The 26,636-nt window shown below is 41.6% G+C and overlaps 1 protein-coding gene across 3 annotated transcripts in view; it reads right to left on the bottom strand.

The window, feature by feature from the left end:
* The window catches only part of CAPN3 (calpain 3), a 48,526-nt gene extending 27,522 nt beyond the window's left edge, over nt 1–21,004 (bottom strand). Inside the window, exon 1 of one of the 3 annotated variants that reach the window (XR_010945034.1) lies at nt 20,379–21,004. Coding sequence is in view for 2 of the 3 variants with exons in the window: in XM_067744470.1 (XP_067600571.1) it covers nt 20,379–20,687 (309 nt within the window). In the remaining variant the exon portion in view is untranslated. Of the gene's footprint in view, nt 1–6,505; nt 7,000–20,378 lie in introns of those variants that run through there. The other 2 variants (XM_067744470.1, XM_067744480.1) reach the window with 2 other exon arrangements.
* Nucleotides 21,005–26,636: the final 5,632 nt, after the last annotated feature.

The following is a 26,636-nucleotide window of genomic DNA, read 5'->3' as shown; positions in this document are numbered from 1 at the left end:
AACAAAGGGTAAATTGTCCTGGCTCTGTCACTTTAACTTAGGGACCTAAGACTTCCGGTCACTTGTTTGGCTATAATTTAGCATGGAGACTGGATCTGTCAGTGATGGATTCCCAGCAATTAGCAACAGATGACCATTTCCTCAGTTTTTGAGTGCTGTGGTTTGCAAACATTTTTTTTATTGTATACCTCCATCATTAAAATATTCTGAACATGCAACTGTACATATTCTTATTAGTTTTAAATTATGTGTGTGTGTTATCCTAACATATAATGTGCATTATAAGAAAAACAAAAGCATACATTTAAAAGGGTGGGCTAATATAGATATATGTAGGGGACTTCTGGTTTCAGCTCCAACCTGTAAAAAGCTTGGAAGTCATCCCTCCCATCCTTACCACAAGAAAAAGCCAAACACCTGAAAACCAGTGACTTTGCTTGGATCCATCAGAGAACTGAGGTTGCAGGGCAACCTACCACCCTGAGATATGGACACAAGTGAAACCAGAGAGTTATAGCCAAGATCTGTTTATCTGGAACAGAAGCTGCCTCAGCCACAAACTGGGAGGAACACTTAAATGGTTACTTTGATGAATTTCAGGAAGCTGAGTGTGGACTAGCACAAAAGTGAGAAACTTCTGGAGGCCACAGTTTTGGGAGAAACCCCCAACCCTTTCATGGTTTTTACCTCCAAAAATTCCAAGTTCTCATGGTGAAGATCCAAGAAAGATCCCCCCTACAGGGGAAAAGACTTTTCCAGTCTTACCTATGTTGGGGGAAGTGTATTACTCCCACTCCAGCCACCTCCAGGCTTTCTCACCTAAGAAGGGGTAAAAGCTATACCAATGGAGAAACGTGTATGAAGGTCATAGCCCAGAGAGACAGTCTCATTAAAAGAAAGAACTTTAATCATTAGATTATAGAACACTTCCCCTCCCTGATCATACCACCACATCAACAGAGCTCCAGTGAAATAACAGTGACTTACAGCTGAAAGAGCTGCAAGATGTAAACTCTGATAAGTATTTAGGAAAGCCCAAAGTCAAGAGAGGAGACAAAACCAGGATATTAAAGGAATTTGAAGCTTCTGACTCCTGCAGCTGGAGGAAACAAACACATCACAACTTCTAGCCAGCTTAACATAAATCCTTATACCAAAGGCTAATGTATCTCAGTTCTTATTACCCAAAGCAATGTGTCTGGCTTTCAGTAAAAAATTACAAGAGATGCCAAAAGCAGGCAAATGCAATCTGAAGAGCAAGCATCAGAACTAGATTCCGATATGACATAGATGTTGGAATTATCAGTCAGGGAATTTAAAATAACTATGATTAGTATGTCAAAAAGTCTAATGGAAAAAGTACATAACATTTAAGAAAAGATGTGCAATATAAGCAGAGAGATGGAAACTCTAAGAAAGAATCAAAAGGAAATGATAGAAATAAAAAACAGTATAACATGTATTTGATGGGCTCATCAGTAGATTAGACATGGACAAGAAAAAAAATCAGTGAAATTGAAGATGAGACAATAGGAATTTCCTAAAATGAAATGCAAAGAGAAAAATATAACAGCAAAAACAACAACAACAAAACAGAGCAGAACATCCAAGAACTGTGGGACAATTCAAAAGGTTCAGCATATGCATAATTGGAATACTGGAGGGAAAGAACAGAGCAGAAGAAATATTTGAAGTAATAATGTCCAAGAACTTTCCAAAATTAATGACAGATACCAAATCACAGATCCAAGAAGCACAAAGAACATCAAGTAGCATAAATGCCAGCAAAATAAAACATAACTACACTTAGGCATATCATATTCAAACTGCAGATAACCAAAGATAAAGAAAAGATCTTCAAAGAAGCCAAGAGGGAGAAAAATACCTTTGCTCTAGAGGAAAAAAGACAAGAATTATAGTAGACTGCTCTTCAGAAACCATGCAAGCAAGAAATATTTAAATTGATGAAAGAAAAACCCACCAACCTAGCATTCTATATGCAGAGAATTTATCTTTCAAAACTGAAGGAGACTAGAGGCTTTCTCAGACAAATAAAACCACAGGGAAGGGACTTCCCTGGTGGTGCAGTGGTGAAGACTCCATGCTCCCAATGCAGGGGGCCCCGGTTCGATCCCTGGTCAGGGAACTAGATCCCACATGCATGCCACAACTGAGTGCGCATGCCACAACTAAGGAGCCAGCGAGTTGCAACTAAGGAGCCTGCTGGCTGCAACTAAGGAGCACACATGCTGCAATTAAAGGAGCACATCTACCGCAACTAAGACCCGGCACAACCAAATAAATAAATAAAATAAATGTTTAAAATAATAACCCACAGGGAATTCATTTCCAGCAGACTTGGCTTGCAAGAAATGTTTAAATAAGCTCTTCAAGGAGAAGGAAAATTATATAGATCAGAAACCTGGACTACATAAAGAAAGGAAGCACATCAGAGAAGGAATAAATGAAGGTAAAATAAAACTTTTAGTTTTCTTATTTTTAATCTAAAGATTATTTAAAGTAATAATCACAACAACGTGTTGAGTAATTATATCATATGGATAAGTGAAATGCATGACAGTAATGTCATGGGAAGGAAGGGAGGAATTGGGAATTTTCTGTTATAAGGTACTAGACTACATATACAGTGGTATATGTTATTTGAAGGTGAAATCAGATTAGTTGTAAGTGTATATTGGAAACTTTAGCATAACCATTAACATTTTTTAAAAAGTATAATTGATATACTTAAGAGATAAATGGAATCGTATAGAATACTCAATTAAAACCAGAGAATGCAGGAAAGGGGAGAGGAGAGAAACAAAAATTGCAACAAATAGAAAACAGTTATAAACATAGTAGATATTAATCCAACTATATTATAATCACTTAAATGTGAATGGCCTAAATACATCAGTTGAAAGATAGAGATTGTGGGCTTCCCTGGTGGCGCAGTGGTTGAGAGTCTGCCTGCCGATGCAGGGGATGCGGGTTCGTGCCCCGGTCCAGGTAGATCCCACATGCCGCTGAGCGGCTAGGCCCATGAGCCATGGCTGCTGGGCCTGCGCGTCCGGAGCCTGTGCTCCGCAACGGGAGAGGCCACAACAGTGAGAGGCCCGCGTACCACCAAAAAAAAAAAAAAAGGTAGAGATTGTGAGAATAGATTTTTTTAAAAGACCCAACGATATGTTATCTACAAGAAAATCACTTTAAATGTAAAGACTCGGATAGCTAGAGAAGGATACACCATGCTAATGCTCATCAAAAGAAAGCTGGAGGGCTTCCCTAGTGGCGCAGTGGTTAAGAATCCGCCCTGCCAATGCAGGGGACATGGGTTCGAGCGCTGCTCTGGGAAGATCCCACATGCCACGGAGCAACTAAGCCCGTGTGCCACAACTACTGAGCCTGCGCTCTAGAGCCCGCGAGCAACAACTACTGAGCCCACGTGCCACAACTACTGAAGCCCACGTGCCTAGAGCCCGTGCTTTGCAACAAGAGAGCCACCACAATGAGAAGCCTGCGCACCGCAATGAAGAGTAGCCCCCGCTCGCCGCAACTAGAGAAAGCCCGCATGCAGCAACAAAAGACCCAACTCAGCCGAAAAAAATAAATAGATAAATAAATTTAAAAAAAGAAAGAAAGAAAGCTGGAATAGTTGTATAAATTTCAGACAAAGCAGACTTCATTACAAGGAAAATTATCAGAGATAAAGAGATGCATTACATAATGATAAAGGAGTCCTTTGTCCGAGAAAACATACAATCCTAAATGTGGATGCACCTAACAATAGAGTGTCAAAAGACATGAGGCAAAAAGTGATACATCTGAAAGGAAAAATAGACAAATCTAGTATTATAGTTGGAGACTTTAACACCCCTTGTTCATGAACTTCAGCAGGTAGAAAATCAATAAGGATATAGTTGACCTGAATGGCACTAGCAATCAACTTAATCTAATTAACATTTATAGACTACTCCACCCAACAATAGCAGAATACACATCCTGCTCTCAATATCACATGGAAGAGTCACTAAGATAGACCACATTCTGGGCTATAAAACACACCTCGACAAATTTAAAAGAATAGAATATATGCAAAGTATGTTTTCAGACTACAGTGGAGTGAAACTAGAAAGCAATAAAAATAAGACAACTGGAAAATCCCAAATTATTTGGAAATTAAACAACACACTTCTAAATAACACACAAGTCAAAGAAGAAGTTTCAAGAGAAGTTAAAAATTGCTTTGAACTAAATAAAAATGAAAATATATCATCAAAATTTGAGGAATGCAGTGAAACCAGTGCTTAGAGGGAAATCTATAACATTAAGTGCATATATTAGAAAAGAAGAAAGATCTGATATCAATACCAATATTCTACCTCAGGACACCAGAGAAAGAAAAAAAATTTAAGCTCAAAGCAAGCAGAAAAACAGAAATAATAAAAGAGCAGAATCAATGAAATTGAAAATAGCAAAACAAGAGAGAATCAATAAAGCCAAAAACTGGTTCCTTGAAAAGGTCAATAAAATTAATAAACCTGCAGCCATGCTCACCAAGGAAAAAAGAGAGAAGACACCAATTACCAACAGCAGAAATGGAGAGATCACCACTACTGATCCCAGGGACATTAAAAGGATAATAAAGAAATACTGCAGATACCTCTAAGCCCACAGATTTGATAACTTTAGATAAAATAGACTAATTTTGTAAAAGACACAAAACTCACACAAGGACAAACAGACCATCTGAATATGGCTATACCTATTGAAGAAATTTATTCAATGATTAATAACCCTCCAAAAAAAAAGCACCAGATCCAGATGATTTATTGGTGAATTCTATGAAACATTCAAGGAAGAAATGATACAAATTCTCTACAATATCTTCCAGAAAAATCGAAGCAGAGGGATCACTTCCTAACTCATCCTATGAGGCCAGTATTACCCTAATACCCAAACCAGAAAAAGACATTGCCAAGGAAAACTACAGACCAGTATCTCTTATGAAAATAGAAACCAAATCCTCAAAAAAAAAAAATTAGTAACTCAAAAACAACAACGTATAAACAAAATTATATACTACAAGTATATACAAGTATATAATTTACCTGGGATTTATTCCAGGTATGCAAGACTGGTTCAACATTTGAAAATCAATCAATGACATCCATCACAACAGGCTAAGAAGAAAAATCACATGATCATATATCAGTTGATGCAGAAAAAGCATTTAACAAAATTCAATACCCATTCATGATAAAAACTCCTAGGAATAGAGGGGAACATCCTCAAGTTGGTAAAGAAAATTTACTTTTAAAAAGTTTTAAACGAACTGCAGTTATCTTCATATTTAATGTTAAGAAATTAGATGCTTTCCCCTTAAGGTCAGAAACAAGTCAAAATGTCTCCTCTTACCACTTTTATTCGACATCATACTGAAAGTCCTAGCTAATGAAATAAAACAAGAAAAGGAAGTAAAATTTATAAAGACTGGAAAGGAAGAAATAAGCTCTTTATTCACAGATGACATAATTGTCTATGTAGAAAATCCCAAACAAATGCCAAAAAGAAAAAAAAAAACCTTTCTGGAACTAATAAGCAAGCACAGTTGCAGGATCGAAGGTTAGTATATAAAAGTCAGTCGCTTTCCTATATACCAGCAATGAACAAATGGAATTTGATAAAAACAAAAACAAACTTCATTTACAATAACACATACACACACAAAGAGAAATACTTTGGTATAAGTTAGTGTGAACTCATGTTTTGCTTATTATAAATACAGATAGTTAATATAGAAATACAGTTCTGTCTGGGATGAGTCCTAGGAATCTGCATTTTAAACTGGCATCCCAAGGTGATTCTGATGCAGGCAGTCCAAAGACCACACTTTGAGAAGCACAGAGTAGCTGAATACAGTTGAAACAAATGGACTCCTCAATTGCCAGGCAGTAAGGTATCTTTGAGCAAACTGCTTCTCCCTGTAGGGAGTGTGTCTGGTCAGCATGGACCTTTTTGTTTACACAGAAGTGACACATCACTAATGAACCAGCCTTAGGCAAGAAGTTAAGAAGGCAAATCTCTAGCCTCCTGCAGCCTCCTATGTCATAACTGTTCACCAGCTTCCAGGGAACTCTCCTTGAAACTGTGAGCCCTAGTCCTCTTCACCACTCCACTTTCCCACCCCCAGAATACCTGCTCTCGAGAAGAAACATCAATTATTCCTTACTGTTTTACTACGAATTTAAGTCAGTGCATTAGCTCTCTTAAAAATATTTACTGTCTCAGGGATCTATAAAGTATTAAATAATCTCTAGTTCAGGAATAGAAAATAACAGCTCCAGTTTCAGGAGGAAGCAGGAAAGTATTTTGGGGGCAAATGGGTAGGAGAATGTTGATAAGCCACTTGCTCAGATCCGGGATCTGTGGCCTCAGGCTCTGGACCACTTGACCTCCCATCCCCAAGAGCTGTCTCCTGAAGCCCCGTCCCTCCTATCCCTACCTTTGGCCTTTTCCACATGATGGCCTTCATCTTGGTTTTCTGGCTCAGCTCATGGGAGCCCAGGGACTGAACACCTGCTGGGAACACACTGTCTTCAAAGAGGCACTTCTGAGCCAGGCACCGTTGTCTGAGAACAACAAAATCCTGCCCCTCATACTTGAGGGGCCGTGTGGCGGTGCCTTCTCCGTTTCTCCTGTTCCTCTCCCGGATCACACGGTCACAGAAGAATCCTGGCAGCAGGTAGGGCATGGTGACCACTCAGGGAGTGGAGCTGGGACTTCACTGTGGCCTCTCTCCTGCTGCGCCCTCAGTCCAAGGCCTAATCCTCCCGTGAATGGGCCGGAGCCTATATAGCTCCTCCACTCTCAGCAGCGCAATGCAAATGAACACAGCCCAGAGAAAGGCCGTGGTCAGAGTCAGCAGCTTTGGCTGGAGGCCCCTGAGCCCACGGTCAAGGGGCAACACCATGCCAGTCAGACAGGGAGCTGGCAAGGGGAGCGAGAGAGCCAGGGACAGCCCCAGGACAGGCCACAAGACCTGCAGACCTTCAGGCTACTTCCATCAGCCTTGCTGGGATTCTTTCTTTAAAAAGAGAAAATATAGTTACAGAGAGGCTTACCCTGCCTCAGCAAAAGGCATTCATGCCTTTAACACTGGCGGCCAATGGGATATAGCATGGGGCCTTCGAAACATGCTGTATACACTAATCCTATACAGGCTCCTGAATGCATAGGAGGATTCTGTTCCGGGCCATTGTCTGAGGTTAATGAAGCCTTCATTCTCCTGATGTCCCTGCCCCATCCCCCCAAAGACCTTGACTGGCCATTTAGGGACTCTAATCTGTGAGAGGGACCCAGAGGGTAGGTAGCTTGACCTCAAATGAGAGTCCCTGTTAGAGTGGGTCCCAGTGCAGTGAACAGACATCCACGGTTGTGAGTTCAGGACCTTTGAGGCAGAGAAAGTGGTAGATGGGGAAGGAGGATAAATATGTGTCGGAATATATTCACAAGAAAACTGAGCTTTTTCAAAATTTCACCATGCACAAACGGGCAACTCGAGAGTAAGGGCAGGGAGCTGGCATGGGTGGAAACTCCGTTCTGGCAGCCTTCCCACTAGGAGGATGCCGTCTCCCTGTCCACTTGTTCACTCTTGTCAGTTTTTGTCAGTGCTTCTCAAAGTGTGGACTTTGGACTACCTGCATCAGAATCACCTGGGATGCAAGTTTAAAATGCAGATTCTAGGGCTTACCCCAGACCTAAGGATTCAGATCCTCTTGGTAGGGGTTTGGGACTCTGCAATTTAAATAAGCACATCAGAGATTCTATGTTCACTAGTGTTTGAAACCATGACGTTGGCTTTGCAGGACACTATAATAGCTCAACGTAATTCTTTTTTTTTTTTTTTTTTTTTTTTGCGGTATGTGGGCCTCTCACTGTTGTGGCCTCTCCCGTTGTGGAGCACAGGCTCTGGACGCGCAGGCCCAGCAGCCATGGCTCATGGGGCCCAGCCACTCCGCGGCATGCGGGATCCTCCCGAACCGGGGCACGAACCCACGTCCCCTGCATCGGCAGGTGGACTCTCAACCATTGCGCCACCAGGAAAGCCCTCAACGTAATTCTTGAGGTCAGTTTTTTTAAGAAATAATTTTATTTTTATTCAGTTTATACATGAACAAAGTTTTAAAAAGTCAAACAAAAGTTACCTAGAGGAATAGCAGTCTCTTGCCCTGCAAATTTCTCTCCTCAGAGACAGCCACTTTTAATTCTTTTAGCTCTTTCTTCTGGTATTTACCTCTATATTTCTAAATAATATGCTTATTTTATTACTTTTTAATTTATTATTTTTAGAAAGTATCAATAGAATTCCTATTTGGGGGAATGAGATTTAGGTTTCTCACATTATGCTCTGCCCATCATCTTCCCAAAATACTTATGTCATAAATTTTAGAGAAATTAAATTTCATTATTTCCTTTAATATAATTAAATATTGTTCACTTCTTAACTAAGTAGTATGCTGTGTTACATTTCCTTTCTGTATAAATGTTTCTTTTCTCTTATTCTTTATAATTCTCTGATTTTTTTTATGTATCCATCAGTGCTTTTCTTCAGCAGTAGTTTTTACAAATACTTAAATGCATAGATAACCTAGAGGTTCATTGCTCCCCAACCTAGGGCCTTCCTTTGCAGCCCTTCTCCCCTACAGACCAGACCAGCAATCTTCCAGGTCTGGAGCAGTGGCCTGGGACTGACTGCCCTTCTCCTGGGTGGAAATCTGTTTCCTGGATTTTAACCCTTCTTTGGTTCACTCCTCGATTTTACTGGCACACAACTTGCAGTTTTCGTAAGAATGGATGAGTGGGAGGTAAGTCACTTGAGTCCTTGCCCATCTATCTCTTTTCTATCTTTGCACTTGATTGAAAATTTGTCTAGGTGTTTTAGGTTGAAAATCAGTTTCCTTCAGAAGTTTTAAGGCATTGTCTCATTGCTCCTGGCATCTGGTGTTGAGAAGTATGATGCAATTTTTATGAACATTCCTTTGTATGTGACCTGTCTTTTCCCTCTGAAAGCTTTTAGGGTTTTCTCCCTTCTCCCTGTCCCCAACAATCCCCCACCCCAATTCCAAAAGCTACATTTGTGTGTCTTGGTATGAGTTTATTTATTTTTAAAATTCTTTGTGCTGAGCCCTCAGTGACTCCTTTCAAGGTAGAGAATTTTGTCCCCAGTTCTGGGATATTCTTATATTATTTCTTTTACATTTCTCTCCCTTTCAATTATTTTTTCTCCCTTTCTTCCTTTCTCTCTTTCTTTTTTTCCTTTTCCTTGATTTTATATTTTAACCCTGTTATTGAAATGTTAGATTTTAGCTATCACAGTTTTTTAGCTTTTTATTATGAAAAATTTCAAACTTGCAGAAAAGTTTAAAGAATGGACACCCATATAACTTACATCTACATTCAACAATTGTTAACATTTTGCCATCTTTGTTTTACCTATCTATGTATGTATAGATTTTATTATTTTTTTGCTGAACCATTTGAAAGAGTGTTGTTCATACAATGACAGTTTACACCTACTTAGGGATATACTTAGGATACACCAGGCATCTCCTAAAGACAAGAACACTCTCCTACTGACCATAATGCCATTATCACTAAGAAAATTAACTACTGCTCTCTAATATTATCCAAGATCCAAATCCCTGTGATAATTTTTTCAGTTGTTCCCCAAATGTCTTTTATAGATGCTTTTATTTTTTGAACCAGTATCCAATTAATGTTCACAATGAAATTTAATAATTCAATAATTGGATTAGGTGGTGTTAAAGTGGGAATTAGTGAATTGGAAGCTACTTCAGAAGAAATCACGTAGAATACCACACAGAGAATCAAAGATGGGAAATTTTTTTAAAGAAGAGGTTAAGATATATGTGATAGAGCAAGATAAGATCATATATTTCATTGGAATTCTAGAAGAAGATAATAGAAAATATGGGGAGAAATAATATTCTAAGAGATTTTCTACAATGGATTAATGACTCCTATCCTCAGATTCAAGATCCTAATGAATCCTAAGCAGGAAAGATATAAAGAAATACACGTTTAGACACAACAATGCAGAATACCATAGACAGAGAGGAGTTTGAAAGCAGTCAGAGAGAAAAGGCAGATGGCCTATTAAGGGATACCAAATAGAATGATTGCTGACTTCAACAACAACGTAATCCAGAGGACAGCACTGAGAATAAACCTAGGGCTGATTACTCAGGAAAAGTATTTTAAGAGTGACAGCAAATTTCACACAAATAAAAATTGAAACGCTTACTACAAACAGACCCCCACTAAAGGAACTTTTAAACAATGTACTTTAGGAAAAAGTAAAATTATTCTAGAAAGAAAAGTCTAAGACTCAGGAAGGATCAGTAAACAAAGAAATTGGCAAATGTGTGTAAATTTAAGCAAATATTGAAAAATTATAATATTTTCTAAGTTTAAGGTTGAAAAATCAAGATAGAGATAAAATTCTGAACAACCATGGCATATTAGTTAGAAGAGGAGTACTTAAAGTGCTCTACGTTCCTCATATTATTTATGAGAAAAATAATGGTATTGATATTTCAGGCTTCGTCAAGATAATATGTATGCTAACAATTTAAGGCAACCACTGAAAAGACAGAAACAATCAATAACTTCCAAACTAGTAGAAAGAAAAAAAAAATGAGAGAAAGCACTTTTAATCAATTAAAAGGACATAAAGAGGAAAACAGGAACATTTCAAAAGAAATACAAACAGAAAGGTTATGGTTAGGAAGATAGAAATAAACCCAAAGTACATCAAAGCTCATAATCAATGTAAATAGACTAAAATCTCCAGTTAAAAGACAAAGGTTTTGGACTTCCCTGATGGTCCAGTGGTTAAGAATCCGCCTTCCAATGCAGGGGACCTGGGTTTGATCCCTGGTCGGGGAACTAAGATCCCACATGCCGCAGGACAACTAAGCCCCCACACACAACTACTGAGCCCATGCACCACATCAGGACATAGAAATGTTGAAAGTAAAAGAATGAAAAAAATATATATCAAGCAAAAACTTGCCCCCAAAGTTGCTGTATCTACATTAATATCCAATATGATTGACTTTAGAGAAAAAAAAAAAGGTTTTTAAAGAGATAAAATGGTTACTAAAAATTCCTAGAAGAATAAATATTACCACTGACTCAAGAAGAAAAACAATTTCAAATGATCCCATTATTATTGAAGAGGCTGTATTTTCATTAGTAAATAAAATCTTCCCTTAAAGAAAACACTGGCAAAATTCTACCAAATATTTAAGAAGCATATAGCTTCCATCTTACACAGTCTCTTCACAGAATAGAAGAAAGAACATTCCCCACTCATTTTAGGAGGTTAATATAACCTTGATCCCAAAATGGGACAGCACCAGAAAGGGAAATATTAAGCCAATCTCACTAATGATCATATATGCAAAAACCTAAATAAAGGATTTGTAAGCCAAAATTCAGTGACATGTAAAAATGATAATACATTCTAAGTTTGTTTTATTCTAAGAATGCAAGGGGTCAATACTAGAAAACTCTATGAATGTAATTTTGTATATTAACTGTTTAAAGAAGGAAAAATCACGATTTTCTCAATAAATGCAGAAAAAGTATTAAAGTTCAACAACCATTTATGATTTTAAAAGAAACTCTTAGCAAAGCAGGAATAGAGGGGAACTTTCTTAATGATAAGTTGTTTCTACAAATCAATGTGTAGAAAATCTATTCAACAGTGAAACATTAAGAATACTCCCTTTAAAATGGGAAACCTGAGGAAGATGCCTGCTATCTCCTTAGTTATTAACATTATGCTAGAGGGTTTCGCCAGTGCAATAAAACACGAATTAGGCTGCTGAATACAGTTGTGCATAATGCACTGGGTAGCCCCATCATTATTTTCACGTGACCTAACTATTTATACAGAAACATAGACTCTATAGACAAATAACTTGGGATCGATAATCAAATTATTAGAATTACTAAGAGTTTAGTGGGAGTTCCCTGGCAGTCCAGTGGTTACTCGGACTCGGCACTTTCACTGCTGTGGCCCGGGTTCAATCCCTGGTATCCTGCAAGCCACGTGGCTCGGCCAAGAGGAAAAAAAAAAGGCTTATTGGCACAAGGTGTGTTAGCACAAAGATAGACACACACAACGGAACACAACAGAGAGCGCAGAGACAGGGCCACGCATTGACAGATATTTGATTTATTTAAAAAGTGTCATTGTAAAAGGGATTGTCTTTTTAATGAATTGTGCTGGAAACTTTGAATATCCATATGGAAAAACAACAAAATGTGATCCCTATCTTATATGCAAAAATCATTTCTAGATGTATTATAGACCCAAATATGAAGGCAGAAAAATAAAGTTTCTAAATGATAATAAAAAGGAATTACTTTGGTTTAGGAAAAACATTCTTAACAGAACACAAAAAGCACTAACTATAAAGGAAAAAATAAATTAAGAATTAATTTAGAACTTCTAATTAAGAGCTTTTAATTTAGAATTTTTTAAGTAAAAAAATACCCTTAAAAGAGGGAAAAGTTTGGACTTCCCTGGCAGTCCAGTGGTTAAGACTCTGGGCTTCCAATGCAGGGGGCGCGGGTTCGATCCCTGGTCAGGGAAATAAGATCCCACATGCCGTGTGGTGTGGCCAAAAAATGGGGAAAAAAAGCACATCTAAACAATAAATGATTAGTATCCAGGATACATAAAGAATGCTTATGATTCAAGTTGAAAAAAACAAACGACTCAATAGAAAAATGAGCAAAAGACATTAACAGCTATTTCGTGGACAGCAAGATAAATAATCAAGAACTATATGAATTATGAAAAGATGCTCTTCTTTATTCATAATCAATGAAATGCATCTTCTCATACCTTTCTTGGCTATTTCTGTCTCTGCCCCTCCCATTCGCAGAGCTCTACTGCTGAGTTATTTCAGCTTGTTCCTCCCATGATATCTAGAGTCCTGTCTCCATCACGACTTTCAGGAGGAGCTGCTGTCTTGCGGAATATAATGGGAGGCAGTCCTAAATGTTATCGATATTTATAGAATTGTCACACTTTCGCCAAAACTTATGCTTCCCAGCCCCACTCCAGGATGGCACTGTGATGATTCTCTGCTGAGTAGAGGGGGGGCTGGCTCTCAACTGGGTACCTCATTTTGCCTTTCACTTACCGTCACCGCTATTGACAATCGCGCTAAGCAAGTCATGTACGGTATCTCATTTAATCCTTATAACAACTCTATGAAAGTAGGAATTTTCATTTTCTTTTCACATGGGAGGAAACTGAGACCCAGAAATGGTCCGTAACTTGCCTGAGGTCACATTGGTAAGAGGGAGAGCCGGGATTTGAATCCAGTTTCTTTGACTTGAAAGCCTGTGCACTTCGTCACCGTGTTATGCTCCTGTCCTCAGCTGCCTATCCTAATATTGCTACCTAACCTTGAGCACCTACTAGGATTTTATGGATACTCAGATACAGCCATATGATGAGGATATCACTATGTGCATTATAGGAGAGAAACTCGAAACCTGGAAAGTTTATGTGACTTGCTAGGGGCAGAGCCAAGGTTCAGACCAGGTCTGTTTGGTTCTAAATCCAGCTGTCTTAACCACTCTGCACCATGCCCCCAATTCTTCCTTTTAGCGGCTAGCCCAGGGATCCCCACTTCTTTCTAAACTGTCTGACAGATGATGACACTAAAACAGATTACAAGCAGACCTCCCAGCTGGTTTTACTGGAAAGATGATATCCCTGAGAGAAGCAGCTGCACAGCGACTGGGCTCTAGGCCCAGAAACAGAGGGCTCACTGCACACAGCATCGGTGTTTCTGTAGCTCTGCTCCCTCCCTCTCATCTCACACTGGAATGAAATAAATTTATTTTGTGCCAAACTAGGATTTCTTCTTTTCGGAATTGAGTAACTCAGGTCACGTGACCCCCTGCGGGGAAGTTACCCAGGGTGGGGTGTTAATTATAGAGTTGATGGGCATGTGGAAGAGGTCGTTAGAGCAACAGACCTCTGGTGTCCCCACAGATTGTCAGAAAACTTTCAACTTCAGAGTGCTGATGTAAAGGCCAAGCACTGGGTCCCAGGAAGTCAATAGGCAGCTGTCTTCTACATTTCACTCCTTTTCTTTAACTCTAGTTCAGACTAAAAGGAACCAGCCTCCTTGAAGAAATGATTCATTCCAGATCTAGAGCAAGAAATGTACAAGATGAGCCTGAGACTTTTTGTTGTGGCCGGAAAACAAGGAAGCTATTGAAAATGAATGGGGTCATGTCAAATGATACAGGCAACTTGTAGGAGGCTCCCATTGTCTGAAGATGGGACAATTTGAACATCAAAAAGAATAATGACTGTAATAGATTAAACTATGTTGCAGTGTTTCCTACTGATCACACTGTTCATAGGGTATTATCTCAAGCTGTGATACCTAGGAATAGAGAGAACATAGGAATACTGTTGATTCTCATTATTCATGGTAGTTACGTTCTATAAAGTCACTGTGACTGTGAGTGCTCAATTAGTGAATATTGAGTCATTGCACCTGGAGGAAATACAGCATTAGATTCCTGGGTGTCTACCGTCAATACATAACCTTATTTTATGTGTGTTTCTGTGTAAAGACACCTTATTTAATATATATATTAATTCATTAACATTGAACTCACAGCACTATAGCTCATGCCTGAATGAAGCTTATCTAACACATGTATTTTCTCTCCAAGGCACATCACAGCCTTCTTGCACTTAGGAACACTAAATAGCACTTCAGCACTACACGTTGGGGGACATTTTATTTATTTATTTATTTATTTATTTGCCCTAAGCCTGTTTGCTTCATTTTTTTTTAAAACATGTTTACTCTTCTTTTTTTTTTTTAATTTTATTTTTGGCTGTGTTGGATCTTTGCTGCTGTGCATGGGCTTTCTCTAGTAGCGGCGAGCATGGGCTACTCTTTGTTGCTGTGTGCAGGCTTCTCATTGCGGTGGCTTCTCTTGTTGTGGAGCACGGGCTCTAGGCCTGTGGGCTTCAGTAGTGTGGCACGCGGCCTCAGTAGTTGTGGCCCAAGTGCTCTAGAGCGCAGGCTCAGTAGTTGTGGCATATGGGCTTAGTTGTTCCGCAGCATGTGGGATCTTCCCGGACCAGGGCTTGAACCCGTGTCCCCTGCATTGGCAGGCAGATTCTTAACCATTGTGCCACCAGGGAAGTCTTCATCAGGGACATTTTAAACAGAGAAAAAACGTGGCACCAGACTATGAAAACGATACTTGGTTATAGTCTGAGAGCTGAAACTAAAAGGCAGAGGGTAACCTTGTCTGACTTCAGCTGGGAACATGAATGGAGGGAGACTCAAATTTTTCACTGCCCTACACATGTCAGCAAATGACCGAAGAGGCACCATGGATATTGATTTGGGGGTTACAAATAAATTTCAGTGAGTAGGTGAATTCACAAATACAGAATCCACAAGTCCTGAGGATCGACTGTATGTGGATCATAGCATTGACAACTCCAGGGTTGGAAAAATCACACCTATGGGGTAGAGTCGAGAAGTTTTATGACTATTTGATCTGAAGCAACTAAAGGAAGGATGGCATTATTCACGAATAAGGAGAATTACTATATAGAGGAAATCAGCTGACTCAATTTCACTGTCTGCTGGATCAGGGCCGGATATAATGTGCTAAAATTGTGGCCGGAAGAGTTCTGGCTAGAAATAAGGGTGAACTTTCAGACTGAGAAAGTACTAACTATAGGTTAATAAAGGAGGTGGGGGCATCGTTTTCCCTTCAAAACCTTAACATCAGGAAAGAAGTCCATCTACCTGGAGTGGCAAAAAGTAGTAGTTCCCAAACATTTTTCAAGCCTATGATTTATAAGGAGCTTTTTTATAGCAGCTTTGATACTGCTTTATAATATATACTCTCTATTCCTGGTGCTCTTGGAGGGTATAATACACTCCTAAAAGTTCTGATGGTGATTATTTAAACCTGAAGTTTGGATGAAACTGTTAAAGCAAGTGTCAGCTTCTCTTAAGCAGTATGCTTCCCAGGTGTTAGCTGAGGGCTCATGGTTCCCTGGAGATCCTGAATCCCCACATCATAGCCTCTGAGAGGTCAGACCCTCCTCCCTCCCACCACAGTTCGGCGGGTTCTGGGCAGCTTGCTTCTTTATGCTTCTGTCTTTCCCCACTCCTGTGCTTTCCACATTCTGACTTCCTGGTGTGCTGGCCCAGTTCGGCCTGTGTAAATCAAGACGCTAACTTCCGCCCTTTACTGAGAAAAGTTATATACTTGCCTCTGGCGTTTCACAAGTTCATTGGTAAAGAGGTCTTTGAGGGTCAGGTCAAGGGGAGGGATGACCCTCACCTGTGTGGTCTCCTGCCCTGTTGCTTCCCCCACCCCGCTTTGGTTTCTGTTCTAGCTCTCCTTCCTCTTGTAAGTAAATCAGCATTTTTTTTTCCTTTTATTTCCCCTAGAAAACAACCATGTCCAGCCCCCTTCCTATAACTACAAGAATCTTCCTACTTTTTCCTTATGTGTTTTCCTCTTGAAGAGAAAAGCTGACGATTCAGCCACGGTAAGGATTCACATATAAACACATCTGGATAAATATGTATAAAATATCAAAGATAATTTTGTAGTGGTAACAAGACCTAACCTGAAGAATGTAGTGGTTTATTTTATTTTTTAATTTTTGTCTGGTGTAACAGCTTGGGACAAGGGAGAAGTTAGCTCTGCCTGGATGCTGGGGACTTGGGAAGGGGTAGGAGACCAGGTCAGACAGAGGGCAGCAAAGCCCAGCTGGTGGGGTTGGATTCAGGCTGCTAGGCAGCAGAGGAGAAAGAAATGGTTTGGGAAAAGGAGTAGGAAGGGGATGGCAGGACCGTGAGTTAAGGGGGAAAGGGGTCTTATTTGTCTATTCTCAAGGTACTTTTCCCCCCTCATATTTTAACATCCCTGAAATTGTGATGCATGTTACATTAGAAAGCCTCCTCCAATTGCATTCAGCTGCGTGGTGGTCGTGACCTTTCGTGGATACTCTCTGATAAGATCTTAGTACCAGCATCAAAATCTTCTAGACTTGTTGAAAGATGGTTCATGATAAATTACAACTTGGGAAACTTACCTAAACTCTAGCCTTAAAAAGAGTGTAAATCAAGAGATTTCCAGGTATGGAAACTATAGGAAATAAAGTCACCTGTTCAGAATATAAAGGGGCTGCTGTCTGTCTGGGAAAGAGGTTTCCTCAGGTCTAGGTGTTGGCAGAGGGAGCTAGCTGACCCAAGGAGTGCAGGAGAGCAGGGCTGAGAGCCAGTTAGACCAACCAGGGCAAAGCACAGTTGGATATGGGGTTGTAATAATAATAACAGGTAAGAGGGAAGGCATACACCAGAGGAATGTGGGTGAAGTTGGGACCCAGCTCCGAACTGGCAAAGGGTCAGGCTCTGAAAAGATGGAGCCATGGGGACAGGATCTGAGGGGAAGAGGCAGTTAGGCAGCCTATGGCTGGAGGCCCAGCCATTGCCGGTCAGTTATAAAGCACTGGATCTGGAGATAAAGGAAAGATGGTAAATTCCCCCAACCCCCAAGAACCAGTGGAAACAAAGTTAAGCAGAAAGTGGCTCAGGGAAAATGCAGAATCCCAGCTATCAGCCCCAGGAGCTTAGACGGCAGAGGAGGAAGGGAAAACAGATTTCCTAGGGAAAGAGCTGACGGGATAAATTGGGGGTGGCTGTCCATCAATGATGCAGTTTTGACCTCAACTCAGCTGTGAATGGGAGGCCCAAATAGGTTATAACCTCTCCTGGCAGAGCCAAGAGACACTGAGGCTGTATCCATCACGTGCAGTTTAACCTGAAGTCTGACTTAACCTGGTTCCCAAATAGGTGGACTCCTGCTTCTCTGGGGTCCAGGTTAGGGTGGGGCTGGAATGAGATGGAATTTCCTGAAAGGTGACTCTGCCCAGAGCCAGAGACAGGGGAGGCTCAGGAACACGCTGCCAGTCTCTGTTGTTGGTGGCCTTAGTGAGCTGAGCTGACTCAGAGGGTTAGCACTGCATAGAATCTTCTATGCAGAATCCTTGCACAGAATCCTTGTGCCCTGCACCACAAGAGGATGTGAGTCAACTTGCCTATGGAGGGGCCCTCGCCGGGAAGGGCAGAGGCACCAAGAAGGGAGATGCTGCCTCCCAAGGGAGAATTCCCTCGTGGGCTTCTGGGTCTCTGTGGAGCGATCTGGGGGTCCTGCATTCCCAAGGGAAGGAGGGTACCAGATGCACAAGGCCTTGCAGCTGGCCCGTGTCCCATCCCTCCAAAAGCAAAAGGGATCTAGGTTGCCCCTGATTTTAAGAGTGATTGCAGGAGAGTATGGAGAAATAACCTGGAATGCACAAGGCAAAGGCAGATGGGGAAAATGGGAGCATTTGCTCACCGCCTTATTCCAGAGGTTGTCATAGCCGATAACCGAGTGAGCAGCCAAGTTCCCCGACCCAGTGTGATTCCCCCTTTATGTGGTCACCTTCACCCTCGAATGATGCACTCACATTTCACAATCAGACACACATTTTGTATTTGATGGGGATGACTGTAATGGCCCAAAAGGACAGGCAGTTTCCTGCCCACGAGGGGATGGTTCATACGCATATCCTCTTGTTCAGTTGGACCGATTCACTTAGATCAGGCACGAGATACTCAAACACATTGCTTTGAGTAGTATCTTGACTGGTCTAAAGGCTGTGTATGAGAAGACTTAGAACAACAGAGCAGCTGAATGTGTAGGGGTCCAGGAGAGAGGGTGACGGAGAGATGGACAGGGAGGCCGGGGCTGACTGGAGAAGGGCCTATAGCCCAGGTAAGGAGTTTGGACTTATCTGAAAACACGGGGGGAGGGGAGAACAGTGTCATTGAAGATATTTCATCAGGGATGCGACGTGTCCCAGTTCCCTCGCAATAGGGCAGTGACTGGGTTGGAGAATGAAGTTCTTTCCAGTCCTCCCTTCCAAACTGAGGGCCCTCAGGACAGTCACGGGCCTGAGCATAGAGCCGGCAGGGAAGGAAAGGGGCCCTTGTGGAACACACAGGGTGAGGACAGGGTTGTTGGATATTTAACCTGGATATTTCATCTCAGGTTAAAAGGAAACACATGGCTTGGGACTTCCCTGGCGGTCCAGTGGTTAGGACTCCGCGCTTTCACTGCCGAGTGTCCGGGTCCAATCCCTGGTCAGGGAACTAAGATCCCACAAGCTGCACTGTGGCCAAAACAAAACAAAAGAAACACATGGCTCATGAATAGCACTGGGCCTCAGTTTAACCTGATGAATCTCATGAATAGCACTGGGGCTCAGATGAAATGGTTTCCTCAGGAGGGTTTCTCTCCCTGGCCTGGGTTAGCTCTCCTTTGCCTTCTGAAGCGCTCTGAAACTCATCACTCTTGTTCAAAGCCTGTCTTGCCTTCAGGACTCTAGGCTCCAGGAGAGCAGGAAGTTTTGTTTTCCTTATTTACGCTGTCTCCTCAGTTGCTTGCCTTGTTTCTGGCTCTAGAAGATGTTCAATAAAGATTTCTTGAATTAAGGACAAGAGTCATGCTGGAGGTGTGATCAGAGCAGGGAGCCGGGGGAATGTGACTTTCCTCACTTTCCTTTCCTGACTATTCCTGGAATAGTCACTAAAAGAAACAGGGTTTTAATCCAGGCTGTCATGCGTGCCCTGGATGTACTTCACTCTGGTGTGCCTTTATCTCCTCATTTGTGAGGTGAGGTAGATGGACTCAAATGATTGCAAGGGATTCTCCTTCTAATCCTAACATTTTGTGCATGAAAAAGTAGTCTTTGCTGCCACTCTCCTCTTTCCAGGGTTCTTTCCATTTCAGAAAGACATGGCTACTGGCAAACTTAAAAGAACATCATGATTTTAGCCCTTCAGTAAGAAAGTGAAGGAATCTTATAAAGATGCAAGATACTTAAACAGGAGGGTAGATCTGGACTACTCTCCAGGTCAGAATTTTGGAATTTGTTTGGAAATTCCAGTTTGGAATTTGTTCTGGGAAAGGAATATTTACTTTTATAGGGTGAATTAAACTGACTTCCAATTGCTTTCATAAAGAGCAAGGGTTTTTTTTGAGAGAGAGAGCAGAGAGTGAGAATCAGCCCTGCCTCACCTGAGGACAGAGCCCTGCAGGGCTACTGCCAGGATCCTTCGCCCAGTGCCCCATGCACCACAGAGCTGTGCTGTGGGGAGGTGCGGAGTGGGAGGACTACTCTGAGGGAAAAAAACCCAAGCTGCAACCACTCAGCTACTCACCGGAGGTCTCTTCCAGATGAACTGGATGGGGAACTTCTGGCTATAAAAGAGAGAGGTCTCATCCGGTGGGAACTCAGGATCCACATAAAGAACCTTCTTTTCTAGACATTTCTTGTGAAGCTGCTCAAATGTCTTCTCTTTCACCCCGATAATGGGAAAATTGCGGCTGATGATGGCTGAGTAGATGCCACTTGGGTTTCCGCCACCGGCCTCGGTACCCTTGCCCTGGGCTGCCTGGGGGATTGGCCCCAGAGACCTGGGCTCAGCCCCTGTCTGTGGGGCCACAGACGTGCTAATGACGGTTAGCATGACAGGCAACTTTGGAAGGAACAGGCTTTTAAAGACAACAAGATTCAGCTACCTTTAAGGAAAGGAAGCAACTGCAAAGAGGAAGTTGTAGTGATTCTGTCATTGGAGAGAAAAATGTCCACATCCACTTCAAAGTTGAAAGCCCATCAGAAGGTCGTCCAGCTTGTGTTCACGTTAAAAACTGAGCTGTGATCCAGAAGCCATCCAGTTTTCCTGAGGAAGGAGTAAGGATTTCTGTAGCAGTTTTTACTTAGGGGGCTCCTACCAGCAGCATACATGCCAGAGGGAGAGAAAGAAAGTGAGGGTTGTGTTTCAGTGGCCCGAAGAAGCCTGAGCCAGGAAAACCAAAAATAGACATGAAGAAAGATCATGAGTATGAGAGCAAGAGAGAGGCTAGCAGTGCAGCTAGACTGCATTCTCGAGAGAGAAGGACCTGGCCAGGGATGTTCCTGTGTTGCCATTAAGTTCTGGTGTTGTCAGGAAATGAAAGGGGAATATTTGAGTAAATTGAACACTGAAACTTAGCAAAGAATGGCAGATACATTATTGAATTGGCAGTTATCCAGACTATCAAACTTAGCCACCAAATTAATGGAAAACAGTATTGAAAAAAGTTTGCAAGGGTGAATGTGAGATACTGAATTCTAGGAGAATGTTCTAGGCATTTTTGAGAACATGATTTTTACTTTTTAAAATTCTAGGATATCAGAATATTATTCAACTGGATTTGGCATCTCTTCTAGAATGTTCTGATATCAGCGTTCAGTGAAACTGTCTGGGTGGAAAATGCCACTCAGCAGAGTCCTCAGTTGAGAAAATCCCTGTCTCTTCTTGCCCACTTGACCTAGCTATCCCTTGTCTCTCCCTACCCCCAAGATAAACACTGGGACCAAATCTTCTACAAAAAGTGCACCTGAGTACAGATTATTCAGGCGTGCCACATTAGGCATCTGAGTCAGAAGTTGGAATTGGATACTGAGCCAGGTTGGCCATCAAGTCCTGGCATGTCATACCCAAACAGTTGGCTTCAGGGCTCTTAGATGAGACCACAAGTGGCTCTGGGGAAGGAAGTTGCCTGCCTGGCCTCTGCCTTGTCTTCTACTCACGGTAGCTGCTACCCAGGCTGTCAGGAGATGGCCATATACCAAGTGTGGCTGAGTGAAGGCTAGTCCCAGACTGCAGCTCTGCCTGTTCCCATGTGCCCATCTCATCAGCCCAAGGCTAGAGGCTATGAGAGAAGGTAGGATGTGACAGCTGAAATAGGGAGTCCCGCCAGGCTCGTGATCCCTGGGGTTGCAGCTTTGAGGAACCATCAGCTTATTCCCCCATCCCTCTAAGGAAATGCCCAAGGATCTTTATTACTACTCTTGGAGAGGCAGAATAGAGAAGGGCAGCATCTGAAGCTGACTGCCTAGGTTCAAAGTCTAGGCCTGCTGCTCATTGGCTGTGCCTGTGTAGCTTTAGGTGAGTCACTTCTTCCTTTCTTCGTATGTCTCAGTTTTCTCACCTATAAAATGGGTATAATGATAGTCATTCTGTTATTGAGTTGTTGTAAAAACTAAACACATTGTGTACATTTAAAATAGTGGCAGGATTGTCTTAAGCACATAATAAATGTTAGAGAGGAACCGAAGTTAATATTGTTTGGGGTTATATCAGGTTGAATGACAGTTACTCATTGGCACAAATCAGCTTTCACCTTATGAGCATTTATTGACCATCTTCCATGTGAACAGTGCATCTGCCCAGGACCATGTGGTCACAGAGTCTCCAATCAGAGGCGTGCCTATCTGCCTGCACTAAAAGAGCCCCTAAAAAGACTGACTTCCACCGTCAAACTCACTAATGGAATGGAAAACAAAGGGGGGCAGTTTCCTTCTCCCGCCATAATATGTGCCATCATATGTTTGAGTCCCAGCTCTATACCACCTTGAAATTCCCAGCACCGACCCACATTTTATTGTTTCTCTTTATTGAGCTTCCTGTTTGCCCACAGGACTATAAGCTCTGTGAAGGTGGGAACTGGGTCCCCACTGCACCGTAAGGGTTAAGCACATAGAAGGTTCTTAATAAATATGTGTTGTATATCTGTTGAATGATGTTTCCCTAGGTGAGAAGAAATTTCTTCCACTTCTTATTGCTTTGCCAATGCAATCAAAGTATCTTGGCTGATCTGCCTCCGGGGGAGGAGCTGTCTCTGGCCCCCACACAGCTGACCTTCTCTTCCTCAGCTGTCTAAGCTAGCTCCATCCTTGGTAATGAAGATGGGTGTGCGATGGAGATCAGCCTCTTGTCATAGCACAATGGGAATACTGTATCAAACACACAGAGTGCAAGGTGCTATTCATTTTGCTCTACCAATTGTTGTGAATAAAACCCCCTCTCAGATTAGCAGGTCCAAACTCAAGGTTTATTCAGCTGCACAGCTGTAGAAGCTCATGCTATCAGCGAGAAATCCAATCTGAGCCCACAAACAAAGGCAGATGATGAGCATGTAAACAGCTGCATGTTTTCAATTCCCAGAGCCTCTTCAAGGAGAAAGAACTCATTTTTATAACATATTTCAGCTAAGGTCATGCAATATCTGCAGCTGGAATGGCTTCTGTTGCACCAACAAGGCAGTTAATGATTGCATATCACTGTCTTCCATCAACATTTCTTTGATTCAACACTGTTGGAATTAATGCATTCGCTTATAATTAGAACACCTACCACTCATTAAGTGCCTACTGTGAGCTAGCCACTTCACATAGTTGTAAAAACTTTCTTTTTTTTTTTGGCCACACTGCGCAGCATGTGGGATCTTAGTTCCCCAACCAGGGATCAAACCCCTGCCCCCTGCATTGAAAGTGCGGAGTTTTAACCACTGTACCACCGGGAAAGTCCCCTAAAAACTTTTAAAGTAATTTTAAACATACAAAAGCATTGCAAAGATAGCACAGATTTCCCGAATACCCTTCAACAGCCTCCCTTAATGTTTACACCTTACGTAACCATGGTACAATGATCAAAAGTCAGAAATGAATGTTGGTAAGATACCACTAACTGAACTACAAGACATATTTTGATTTCTTCAGTGTTTCCGCTAGTGCTTTTTTTCCCCTTCTGTTACAGAATTTGATCTGCACTGCATTTAATTGTCATATCTCCTTAGTGTCCTCCAATCTCTGACAGTTCCACAGTCTTTGTCTCTCTTGAACTTGGCACTTTAGAAGAGTACTTGTCAGATATGTTGTAGAATGTCCCTAACTTGAGTTTGTCTGATGTTTTTCACATGATTAGACTGAGATTATGGTTTGGGGGATGAATATCACAGAGGTTATGCACCCTTCTCATCAAATCAGATCTGGGGGTACATGACATTGATGTATTTTATTACTGGTGATATCAACCTTGAGTACTTGGCTAAGGTGGCATCTACCAGGTTTCTCCAAAGTAAAGTTACTATTTTTTTCCTTTCCATACACATGGAATACTTTTAATCTGTACACAACCCTGCACGTTTGATTAATCCCATTTTACAGCTGAGAAAACTTGAGATATCTGCTCTATTTTTACAGTTAAGTCATGGGAAACACACAGAATTTTAGAGCTTATCTCTTTTCTTGAACAAAAGAGGAAACCAAAGCCTAGAGAGATTAAATGACATGGTCAAGGTCATTCTGCCAGTTAACTACAGAACCAAACAAGACCCCAGGTCTCCTGATATCCAGTGAAGGAATAAATGCATGACTAAGACTCCAGTAATGTGCATTAGGCATAAGATCTCTGGATCCTTGCATATAAATAGTCAGGGCTTCCCTTCCCCTAGCTCTGAAGGGAGTGGAATCTAACACCATCAGCCGTGCTGAAAACAACAGTCAAGAAGCAGCTGTCTGATTCTGGTTGGCCTTGCTGTGGCACTGCAGTCTTTAGCTGGTCATAAGACAGGCAGATCTGATATCAGATGCCAATGTCTCCTTTCTTTCTGCTAGAATGTGAGCTATATGGCCCCCATTGTCTGCGGTTAATATGGTAATCTGTTTCCAGTGGAGTTGCTGATGGCTTTCTATCCCCTGGACTGAGAAGTTATTTTAGTCTAGAGTGCCACTCCCCCCCACCCCCACCCCCGGAATTATGCTGGGCATTCAGAGAGTTTGGTAGATGGAAATCTTAAAAGCAGAGTGGAATGCTTGATATTGTCATAGGAGTTCCATGACTAAGAAGGCTTTTAGGTAAGATGGTCAGTTATGAGCTAAAACCCATTAAACTCCAAATATTTATGTGTTTTGACTGTGTTTCTGCTGCCTATCACTATGATACACTGATACTGAAAAGGATGTGAAAAAGTGAAGGAATTCTGCACGCAGACCAAACTCTAGTAGAACTGCGGTCTTCCCTAGGGCTACAACAATCTGATAGGCTGGTATTAGTTAACCAGGATGTAAGGCTCAGCACAACTTTAAGGCAAACTCACGGTGACGAGCTGTGCTTTCCACTCTAGGGAGCCTTTAGGAGAATGGCCCAATCTGGGACTGGCCCTGGTCATGTTGATGTGTGGGACCAGGACCCTAGAATTCACTTAGTTCTGAAAGTGAGTTGTACCCCAGAACATAAATAGTCCTATAGGTACATTTAAATGAAAACAGTCAGGACTTCCCTGGTGGTCCAGTGGCTAAGAGTCCGTGCTCCCAATGCAGGGGACCCGGGTTTGATCCCTGGTCAGGGAACTATATCCCGCATGCTGCAACTAAGACCTGGTGCAGCCAAGTAAATAAATAAATATTAAAAAAAAAAAAGAAAGAAAGAAACTAGGCCTCTAGGGCAGGGAATGTTTTGGTACCTGGTCAAACTGGAATCTACATCCTGGGATCACTTCTGTCAGGAACTGACCACCCCAGGTCCACTATAGCCAGGATCCGCAGGATGATTTAGACCTGGGAAAAGAAGGAAGGTGACAAAACTGGCCTTCCAAATGCATGAAGGACTTTCCCTGACCACTATACAGGGCATCTGCCCTAAATAAATGCCTGCCATAAACATGTATTCCATTCTATTTCTTAGTGTGAATACCCTCCTGAAACCTCCATGGTCAGCTCCTGCAGTCAGACAGGACCTCTGTGGGGAAGCACAGTACAGTACAGTATAGAAGCACGTACAGCGCTGCCATAGTGTGGGTGGTGTGAGGTCAGGGGCTGCTGGCCTAGTGCTCCGAGGGTGGTATTTGTGTTCCCTGAAGTAGGGGGCTTGGTTTGGCCCGGCATTTCTCTGGTGAAGAACAGCTGATCTGATGATTCTGAAGAGGTCTGCTGCATCAGAAATAAAGATGTTTTCTTGTACTGGAGTTCATTACTTTTATTTTTATTAGAAAAAATTTTAATTGAAGTATAGTTGATTTACAATGTTGTGTTAGTTTCAGGTGTACAGCAAAGTGATTCAGATATACATATACTTTTCCAGATTCTTTCCCATTATAGGTTTTTACAAGATACTGAATATAGTTTCCTGTGCTATACAGTAGGTGCTTGTTGTTTATCTGTTTTATATATAGTAATGTGTATCTGTTAATCCCAGACTCCTAATTTACCTCTCCCCCACTTTCCCCTTTGGTAACCATAAGTTTGTTTTCCATGTCTGTAAGTCTGTTTCTGTTTTGTAAATTCATTTGTATCATTTTTTTTAGATTCCACATATAAGTGATGTCGTATATTTGTCTTTCTCGGTATGACTTACTTCACTTAGTAAGATAATCTCTAGGTCCATCCATTTGTTGCAAGTGGCATTATTTCATTCTTTAAACAATTTTTTTATTTATATATATTTAAATATTTATTTTGGCTGTGTCGGGTCTTACTTGCGGCATGCAGGATCTTTGTTACAGCATGTGCACTCTTTAGTTGCAGCATGAATGTGGGATCTAGTTCACCGACCAGGGATTGAACCCAGGCCCCTTGCGTTGGGAGCAAGTGA

The sequence above is a fragment of the Pseudorca crassidens genome, chromosome 1 (genome assembly GCF_039906515.1).
Source record: "Pseudorca crassidens isolate mPseCra1 chromosome 1, mPseCra1.hap1, whole genome shotgun sequence".
Classification (NCBI taxonomy): domain Eukaryota; kingdom Metazoa; phylum Chordata; class Mammalia; order Artiodactyla; family Delphinidae; genus Pseudorca; species Pseudorca crassidens.
The sequence above is the reverse complement of the archived record's forward strand: the minus strand, read 5'-3'. Positions and strand labels throughout refer to the sequence as shown.